General features: G+C 44.2%; 1 protein-coding gene across 3 annotated transcripts in view; it reads left to right on the forward strand.

Annotated features, from left to right (window-relative positions):
• The first annotated feature begins 803 nt into the window (after window positions 1–803).
• The window catches only part of PBX3 (PBX homeobox 3), a 204,842-nt gene continuing 195,388 nt past the window's right edge, over window positions 804–10,257 (forward strand). The window contains exons 1-2 of one of the 3 annotated variants that reach the window (XM_070596514.1): window positions 804–1,210; window positions 2,146–2,219. In XM_070596514.1, coding sequence (XP_070452615.1) covers window positions 1,011–1,210; window positions 2,146–2,219 — 274 coding nt within the window. In that variant the 5' untranslated portion in view covers window positions 804–1,010. The remainder of the gene's footprint in view (window positions 1,211–2,145; window positions 2,220–10,257) is intronic. The other 2 variants (XM_070596513.1, XM_070596515.1) reach the window with 2 other exon arrangements.

Raw genomic sequence — 10,257 nt, forward strand, 5'->3', positions numbered from 1 at the left:
TGGAGCGAGGACGCGACGAGGCGTCAGAATCCTGTGGCGCGCTCTCCTGCGCTGGGGATCAGAGGCCAGAGGGGGCGGGCCCAAGTCCGGGGGGCGGTGCCAGCGGCGGCGGCGGGAGGCGCAAGTGCCAATGAGCGCGCGCACCGCCCCCGGGGGCGGGGCGTGCGAGCGCTCCCCCGCCCTTGCGCTCGCCCCCGCCCCTCCCCCCGGGCGCCGGGGCCGCAGTGAGTGAGTGGCACTGGCAGCCTGTCAATCCCTCAGCCGAGCGGCCTTCGAGCCCGGTCCGCGGCGGCTGCTGGCAGGGTGCGCGGCGCCGGCAGCGGCGGCGGCGACTTCTCCCGCCCCATCAATCTGCTGTCCGCCCGGCGCGCGGCCCGCCGGGGCCCTCCTTCGGGCTCCGCGCTCCCGCCGCGCCGGCCCGCCCGCTCCCAAACTTTCCTCCTCAGCCCCCCTCGCGTCCCTCGGCCCGCCCGCCGGCCTCCGCCTCCGCCGCCGCCCGCCGCCGCCGCTCCCTCCCCCGGGGCCGCCGGGGCTTGGATCCCGCCCGGCCGAGGCGGCGGCGGCGGCGGCGCGAGGGAGGGGGGCGCGCGGGCCGGCGCGGGGGGCGGCGGGCGTCCCGGCAACTCGGCCGGCGCTGAGGAGCAAGTTGCGCGGGGCCGCCCGGCGGGGCGCGCGGCGGCGAGGAGGCGGCGCGGCGGCCGCGTGAGGGCAGCGGGTGCCGCTGCCTCCGCCTGCGCCACCGCCGCGGAGCCCGGCGCTTCCGCCCGCCGCTTCTCCCCAGCCTCGGCGGCGGCGGAAGCCAGAGCCGGGCGCCCGTCCGCGCCGCCTCAGCCGCGGGCCCCGCCGGCCGGGCCGCCCCCTCCCCGCGCGGGCGGGGAGCGCGCGGCCGACTCCCCCTCCCCCTCCCCCTCTTTCTTCTCCTCCCTCGTCGTCGCCGCCGCCGCCGCCGCCGCCGCCTCAGCCTTCGCCTCCGCCGCCGCCGCCGCCCGCTCCCGCCCGCGCGCGGCGGGATGGACGATCAATCCAGGATGCTGCAGACTCTGGCCGGGGTGAACCTGGCCGGCCACTCGGTGCAGGGGGGCATGGCCCTGCCGCCTCCCCCGCACGGCCACGAAGGGGCGGACGGCGACGGCAGGAAGCAGGACATCGGCGACATCCTCCACCAGATCATGACCATCACGGACCAGAGCTTGGACGAGGCGCAAGCAAAGTTGGTGTCGTCTCGTTAAGCATCTTTTGTGTGCGTGCAGGAGCCGGGCCCGCGGCCGAGCCGGGGCCCGGGGTGGCGCCCGGGCAGGGGCCTCAGCCCCGGGCGGGGAACTTTCTCCGAAAATCGGCCGGCCGCCCGCCCGGGCCCCGGGGGGACCTGCCCGCGCCCCTGGACGCGGGTGGGAGTCGGCAAAGTTGCTGCCGGGGCTCGGGACGGACTTGGGGCGGCGCAGATGGGGTGGGTTTCTCTCCCCCGGGTCGGGCCCGCTGGCAGCCCGGCCCCGTCCACGGATTCAAACCTCCCGCCGGGGCCCCGCGCACGCCGGCCCGAGAGGGCCCCGGGCCGCGCTCGAGGAAAGTGCAACTTTCTCCCCGGGCCCGCAGGCGCGGCGCCGGGCCGCCTGGCCGCGGGACGACCTCGGCGTGCGGGCGGCCGGCCCGGCGCGGGCGCGGGGTGCGGGGCGGCTCCCCGGCGGGGCCGGGTGCGGGCGGCCAAGTTCTCGGCGAGGGAGGGCCGCCTCGCAAACTTTGCCGAGCTGTCACCGCCCGCCGGCCGCGCTCGGCCGCCCGCCCGCCCGCGCCGCGCCGGCACCCCCTGCGGAGGGCGGTCGCGGGAGCCCCTCCGCGCCGTCCCCTCCCCCGGGGGGCCGCCGCCTGCCCCCGGATCGAGGCTCCCCGCGCGGGTTCGCGCCCCGCGATCGCCGAGGCTGCTGCCTGCTTGGCAGATGGATCGCACGTCGCTCGGGCTGGCGCTTTGGCCGCTGGAGCTCGCCGGCTGTCGCTCCCTAGTCAACTTGAGTTTCTGCTGACTTGCCGCGGAGCCTTGCAAAAGCGGGGGCCGCAATTCAATCTTGGGGCTAACTTCAAGGAAGGCGCCATATTATTCCATAGGTGATGCTAATACCTTTGTGTTTTGCGATTTTTTTTTTTTTTTAGGAAACATGCCCTGAACTGTCACAGAATGAAACCCGCGCTCTTCAGCGTCCTGTGTGAGATCAAAGAGAAAACAGGTAAGACGCTGCGCCCCGCGGTGGGCCGGGAGCCCCCCGAGGTGGGGTCGGAGCGACTCCTTCGACTCTCCACTTGAGAGCTGCTGCTTTTGGGCACCGCCATCTTTGATCATTCTCTCCTTCCCACCTCCTGATCTTGAGAAAAAACTGCCATAAATCTGGAGTCGGTTTCCGAATTCCGCTCCTGGTGTGGGATGAAGTGTAGATGCGGACGGGGCTGGGTCGCTGTCCCCAGGCGGCCGCCCCGGCTGCAGGCGGGGAGGGCCCGGAGCGCCAGCCGCGCTCTCCCGCTCCTTGCGCCTTGTTTGTATGTCAGTTTTTAAAAGGAGCCACGGGAGGCTGGATGCCAGGGACCGAGTCCCCGGGAGAAGCATCGCCCGAACTTTGTTTGACTTAGACAGCCGTGAGCTTCAGCTCTGCAGAGAGAAGAATAGATGCAACTGAACAGACCCCAGTAGCATGTTTGAATTCGTGTTTCAGTTGGCAAGACTACTTTTCAGAAAGCGAGGAAGGGTAATGATGTGTTTAGGCATAAACAATGTATTACATCGGTTAATACTTTTCATTAAATTTTATGCTTGAAGTCATTACGTTGTAAATATGCTTGATATATTTTATAAAGTAGAAAAAGGTCCACAGATGCAGGTGAAACAGTTTTTCCAAGTGTTCGAGGCAGGGGAATCTATGAGAAGACAGCGTTTGCAGAAGTGCTGGAATGAAAACTACAAAGACATATTAGACAAATTTCTGGCAATTCATTTCGATTTGATTTTCTGGTTAGACTTTTTAAAATCGAAGATATTTTAGTCTTGAGGTGATAGTAGCAACTCCAGTGGAATTAGAGATTTATTCTACATGTTTTAATTTGTGTCTGGCATTATCTGCCCTCTGTTTGGCAAATAAGTGCATTAAATAAGGCTTACTGTTGATTTATTTTTATTTTTTTTGGTGAGCATTGGCTAGATAGTATTAAAAAGTTGCCTTTTTTTTTGTAGTTGCCATTTTTTAAGTTGAGGCAAAGAAGAGAAAGTTGAAGTCCAGGATATGGCAATATCCAAGTGATGCTATTTGATAAGTTAAATGTGATTGTGTTTAAATTGTGTGTACAAATAAGAGCATAGTGCATATAATCGTTAGTTGATAGGAGAGTTGCCCTCCTTTTAAACAGATTTTTCCCTCTGCAATGCTATTGTGATCCTAAAAATAATCAAGAAAAGATGATGGGTTATTGCTGTCTATTAAAATATAAGCTAAAACCGTAATTAACAGGAAACATTGAGAACCTTAAAGAGTACATTTTCTGCATTTCATTCACGTAGTGTGCATGGTCTCTTAATGTTAAGTAATTCTTTTTAAGATGTAGTTTATATTTTGAAAGCCATAGGCCTTTTAAATTACTAACTTTTACTCTGTTGCGTTTTGCCTACCTTTAGAAAGTATTGTGATTTAAAATGGTAGATAATTTTTATCTGACTATAAAATAAGACATCAAGCATTAAATCTTGAAGATTCTTAGTTTAGAAGCCTGAAATGTGTAATTCTCAGTAAATTATATTGCTTAATGTCCGAGGGTTTTCTTGCTATCAGGGCTCCACTTCAGTTTCTGCTGACAGCTAAGCACTGGGGTATTGACTATGTTGTGAATATTAAGATTGATTCAACTTTATACGGCATTATATTACTAGGAGAGGGGATTGATATTCTTCCCTGCTCACCCCCTCCTCATGATTTGTATTTATTTTTTTGCCTTTTTAAAGTTTTGGCCTAGCCAGCTTGAGAACAAACCCAGCAAGCTGCTTTTCTTGTTTAGACATTTAGCAGCAGGCAGAATGCAATTAGGAAGCATAAGTCCTCTGGTTGCTTATTTGCACAAGACTTAGTTACACCATTCTGAAAGGAAAGTATAGTCAACCTCATGTCAAAGGTGAGTTACGAAAAAGAAACAAGTCTTTTCAGAGTCTCGGATTACTGGCAGAGAGCTTTGGTAGGGCTCTTGCTATTGAAGAAGCAAGAGGTAGCTGACAAAGGAAATTTTTGTGTTTTGAAAATTGTTTCTGAGTCTTCCAGTGATAACTTGTAAATTAGATCCTCTTTTTGTGCTTTGGCCACCGGATCCAAGTTTGCACGTTATCTCTTTTGTAAAAAGCCAGCAGCCGACAAAGAGTAAAGGCGGCTGTCTGGGCAGAGGCATCTTCCTGCCAGCCTCTCTAAGCTGGAGAGGGACAGGGTTTAAGTACCGAATGATTGATGGAGGTGAAGCTCTTGCTCTTCTCTTCTTTTTCCCCTACGACTCATAGCTCCACCTCACCCTCCAAAACTAGTCTTAGAAGGAGACAGGGACGCTGGACTCAGAATCCACGATTTGAAATAAAACAGCTGTGTAGACATTAGTGTTACCAAAGCAAAGAAAGCGGGGCAGCAAATTCCAGGCCTCCTCCCCCCCCCCCCCCGCCCCATCTCTTCCCACAGTCGTGCTTTGGAAACATCATGAACTTATAAAATAAGCATTGTAGAACATATGTATATTGCATAATGCTTTTTCTGGAGATCATTTCATTTAACCTAATAATATAGTATCCAAAGATTAATTCTCTATAATCTAGAGAAAGTTTACCTAGTCATTTGTAATAGAAACCGGGAACATTATGTGATGACTCTATTCTGCGTACTGGAGGGGTATGGAGGGGTAGGGAGTTCACTGGTGGGGAGGTACGGGGGTGGGGGGTGGGGGAACTCACTTCAGTGGAAAATGTCATTTCAATTGTGCTTCTTCTAAAAATGAGACAAAATCATTTTTTAAAAAATTCCGTGTGTTTTTAGATCTGCCAAGTAGATTTTGAGGTTTCTGGTCAGGCAGTGAACACTGCCAGTTCTGATGCACATGAGGGATTTAGTTTGGAAAAACATCTTTTTTCCCTCCTACCAAATATAAAAAGGTATTTTTCCCTTCTGACAGATAAATGGGTAATCTACCACAATTATATTATTTTCTTGTTCAGAGGTCGGGAAAGTATACTTTTACTGTGAGATGCTTGCTTTCTCCTTAAAATATATTCTTTTGTAAAATTCATCATACAATTGCTTTTGGGCAGAAACGTTGCCTCTCATTGTTGAATTGTGATACTTATGCATTTTGAAAGCAACTGAAAAGTTTTAGGCTTTAAAATCAAGATATTTGTCCATTTTAAACTAAGTAAGCAACCAGTGAGATAATTGTCGACATGTTAAGATTTTTCTCTTGATTTGTTTTAGCCATCTTTTACCACTCATCTCTTATTAAATATCTTGATGCTATGGGGTTGCCTCATCTACATACTTCTTTTAGTGCGTTCCCCCACATCTTTTTGGCCAGCTTACTCCTGATTGTTGAAGTTCTTTCCTTTGTGAAATATTCCATCCTCACAAATCTGCCTTCTTTCCAATGCCCTTAATTATGAGAGTTTGAATGAAGGAAATGATTCTTTTTGAGAAAGAAATGTTTTTAAAATTTTTTAATGAAAATCCAACATTTTAATCTATAATCTGAATCATATTGTGAAAAAATGTTGTGTATTTAAAAAAAAAATCAACACAGCCTTTTCCTTTCTAAATGGTAGGTTAAAATACTCCATGTTGATAGCTGCCAACCAAACTCTGATTTATTGCCACCACAAACTCTAAATAGCGTTCATTTACTAGTAATGCCTAATGGCATACATGATGGTTTGCCAGATTTGTGGCCTTTGTGAGGCTTATAAGAAGGACTGACTTGGGAAGATCATAAAACTTAATGAACTTCTCTACTGCAGGAGGTGTCCGCAGGGGAAGAGAAAGGCCTGCTTGGCTGGTTGGGCTGGTTGAAGTATTTTTTATGTTTAAGGAGAAGAAGAAAATGGCTATTAAAAATGCTTTACTTTTAAAGGAACCCTGCCTAGAAAGAGTCATAAGAATTTTAGATATCAAAACTGGATCAAGAATGTAGCTTGTAAGTGAATTTTTATATGCATTTAGAATATGATATAGATTTGATTAAACCTTTTATCTTTGCTGTTATAAATGTGACTAGCTTTCAGACGGACAGGGCGGTACTCTCAGTCAACACTTTTCTATTTAATTCTGGCCCTAAAGGTTTAGAGACTCATTGAAGTTGTCTTTTTCTGGTCTGTTTTCTTTTTTATATACTTCAATATAAAAATTTGTTCATTTTTCTTTGTACAGTTCCATGTAATTCTTTAATTCCCAATGTGTAAAAACCAAATATTCCATCAAGTGAAAATTTAACTAGAGAGATGAAAATTGTTATATGTGAGTCTAAATGTTGTTTTATAGCGTACATTCTAAGTTGCTCTTGCAGTATTTCCAATATAACTATTGTTATTTGTTCCAAAGTTTTAAAAATAAATGCGCTGTCTCACACATGATTCATTTTTTGTTTTAATGAACTTATTTTCTATTTATAAAAAACTTTTTCTTATGGACAGTTTCAAACGTAAAAGCATGTAGAGAGAAGAGAAACTTGAACCCCCATGAGTTCATCACTCACCTTCAGCATTTAGCAACACTTGGCCAATCTTGTTTTCTCTGTAATTCCCACTCTTTCAAAATTGTTTTGAAGCAAATTTTAATGGAACTTTAACAGTTTAAATTTCCTATCAGTTTTAGGCAGACATTATATCTTATTTACATTGGAAATATTAAATGATTAAGCAGGAAAAAATACAAAGTCAGTGTATCTTGGAAATGTCATAAATTATATTGCTTTATCACAAATTTTCCCTTAAAGCAATTTAAGAATATTTTAAATCTTTTTTTCTATTTTTATAGATTTGCATAACTTACTGGAGGTGTTTTAGGAGTTTTAAGGGAGGATGTAAGAGATTGGTGTTTCTCTAATTTTCTTTCCCGTTCCTCTCCCATCTTTATGAGATAAAACATGCAATATATTTGTAGAAAACCTAGGAAAAAATCTTACTACCATACCGGTTTAGAACTACGTGACATAAAGTATAGGTAGATATTATCTTAAAGATATGGGCCTGTCTTCCAATCGTTTTCTTGGATTTTTTTTCTTCTCAATAAAAATATATCGAATCCTCTTGTCAATACTAACTTGATCTGTGCAAGTAATTCTGTCATGCGTTAGTTTTAGTGGACTTCATTTTATTAGAGATTTGTGTAGGTTTAGTATTCTATTTGAGACTTTACTGTGTTATTTTATTACATTAATTTACATAATTTTATTCCAAATCACAACTATATTAGTACAGTGGCAAAGGAAGCCCTGACTTGCTCCAAAGGGTACATCGACTTTTATAAAATATATCTGTGTATATCTTTTATACTATGGTCCTTTTCCTTTTAATTAATTTTGCTTGTACTTTTAGATTTCAATTTATCAATTTTGTAAAAGGCTACTTCCAAGACTGATTTAAGTTTAACATCTTATTTAAACTATTTTATATTTTGATACTTTATGGTGGCATTGTATAGGATGAAGTTATATGAAGTATGGCTATAAAGAACTGAAAGCGCATTTCATGAACTGCACTTTAAATCATTCATCACTTTATTTTATACTCATACCATTGAGTTATCTATTCAGAATAAATACTTAACACATCAGCATGAAACACATCAAGTTAAATAAGGATTTTTAGACTATTTTTCCTTTGCTCATGTACATGTGAACATCTTTAGGTGTTTATTATTTCAATATTGACACTACGAGAATAATGTTTTATTTGTTTTCTCAGCAGGCTTGTGTTTTAGCCATTTATCAGTGTGATCAGCATGATTTAGGTAGTAACTGGCTAACAAAGCTTGCATACCCCCTCCCATGTTGACCTTTCCAAGCATTTGCTTTACTTCACTAGGCCATTTGAGTCTGTAAGCATGAAGAGAGTAAATAATTTACAGCATTATCTAGTGTAAGTTGGTCAAAGTTTTTCAGACTTGGTCTATCAGATTTTTTACAAAGTTATAGAAGTTAAACAAATAAATTGCTATCACAGCTAGGTGATAGTGTTATATTTAGCAAGTAAATTAATAAGTAATGCTTGAATGAGCCACTGAAAAAGTAAACCATCTTTTTATGCCTTCAGACATAACATATTAAAAAATAAATTTCATTAATCTTCAACTCTTGATTCTTATGATCTCCTTTGTAGGCAGAATAGTAACCAGAATCTGTTCTTTATTATTTTTTTATAGGCATGTTTTATAACTATGTTTGTAGTCTTTGATGGTAACACTAGTTTGCTTTGGTACTAAATTTCACTATATGTCTAGCAGAAAAATTGGTGCGATAGAATGAGTTAAGTTGAATTGGCATAGCAGTTTTTCTTTTTTTTTTGGACTCACTGATTAGGACTGAACATAATTAAAAGTAATTATGGATAAAAATAATTGTTAAAAGTTTTGTACTTGTTTTCTTCAATTTAACTGCTTTAAAAATGTTAAGCTGTTTTGAACAATAACCCTTTTTGTGTGATCATATTAATGAGGACTTGGTATACAATGTAATCCTTTTAATGCTGACGATTCCTCCCAGTGTTTAAACCATTATTTGGAAGACTCAACATATGTTATGGCAAAATGATTTTTTGTTTGTTTGTTTTGTTTTATGTGATACATCAGTTTTCAAAGCATATTTCTTAGGCATCAGAGTCCAGCAGGTGGCTTTTTACATTAAAAAATTCATAAATTTTAAAATCCCATAAAATTTTATTTCAAATTCAAATTAACTAATTGAGAATGTCAACATTTCCACTGTCTCTATATTAACATTTATAATAGAACAAATGGTCGCATATAGAAATTATCTGCAACATAATCTGAATTAAGATTCTAAACAGGCATTACAGATGCTGGTAACTTTGGCAATTATCATTTTGTTTGGTGAACAGTAGTAAAACAGTGTGCGGTAAAAGTGTTTAGAGAGAGAGGATAAATAAATTGAACAGTTTTGCAATGCAAAGTGGTTTGTGGTGTTTTTGAGGATTTCTTGGCTCTCTCTTAACTGCTATTGTGAGCCTGGAGCAGATTTCCCCATTGCTAATGCCCTAGAAGTATTAATTCACTTTGATATGCTAATTAGAGGGCATTATGCAAGAAATGAGATTAAGTGGCAGCATGAAGCCATTTGCCTGTCAGTAAATTGAGAGCTTTAGCATCAGGAGGAGCTTTGTTTTTTTTTTTTTTTTTTAAGTTTCTCTTGGTTTTGCATATAAATAAAATTGATTGAAAGGTCTAGAGAAGCTTCTAGAACATTGGTGGATTTTTTTCCCCCCTCCTATGATTATTTCAACGTAATGTTACAGAATTTTTCTGACTATTAATTGACCTAATTGGAGATACGAATATTAAGTTTTCATTGTACATGCTATATATGAACGTATACTAAGAATTTTGTGTCATCTAGTCCTTTTTTTCCTAAAGCTTGATTTCAACAACATGGCTGGTGAACCGTTATCACTCACCTCTTTTCAGAAGTGTAAACCTGTGTGTGCGTGTGCATCTATGTCTTCACTAAACTAAACTTCACGAGAATGTTTTCTTCACTAGGGAAAGAAGGAAGAAGTTGTTGAATTGGGCTTCAAGAAACTATACTAAATGAGCATTGACTGACTTCAGTACCTAAAAGCTGGAACAATTAGAAGTATTGGTTAAACTCTGCCCTTTACACAACCTGTGGAATTTACATTTCAGCATGTATTTGCTGTGTAAGATTACCATGTTATTTGATTTTCATGTTGAAGGTGGAGTTCCATACTTGATTCTGATTTTGCTGACTTTTGTGATTTAAGCCAGGCCTTTGATTTTCTATCTATAAAGGTACTATGTGATTTTCTGTATTTTGTGGGGAAATGTGTGAATGAATACTGGGATGGGAGTGATGGATGTGGAAGAGGCCTGAACTCTGGGCCTATGAAAAAATTAAGGTTTCCTCAGACATGGGACTTCTATCTGTATAAACCATTGCTAGAGGTACTATTGCAAAAACCTGACCTGACTACAATCTGGATGTGGTTAGATAGGAGAGCGTTTGGATAAAGCATTC

This window comes from Equus przewalskii, chromosome 26, assembly GCF_037783145.1.
Source record: "Equus przewalskii isolate Varuska chromosome 26, EquPr2, whole genome shotgun sequence".
NCBI classification, from domain to species: domain Eukaryota; kingdom Metazoa; phylum Chordata; class Mammalia; order Perissodactyla; family Equidae; genus Equus; species Equus przewalskii.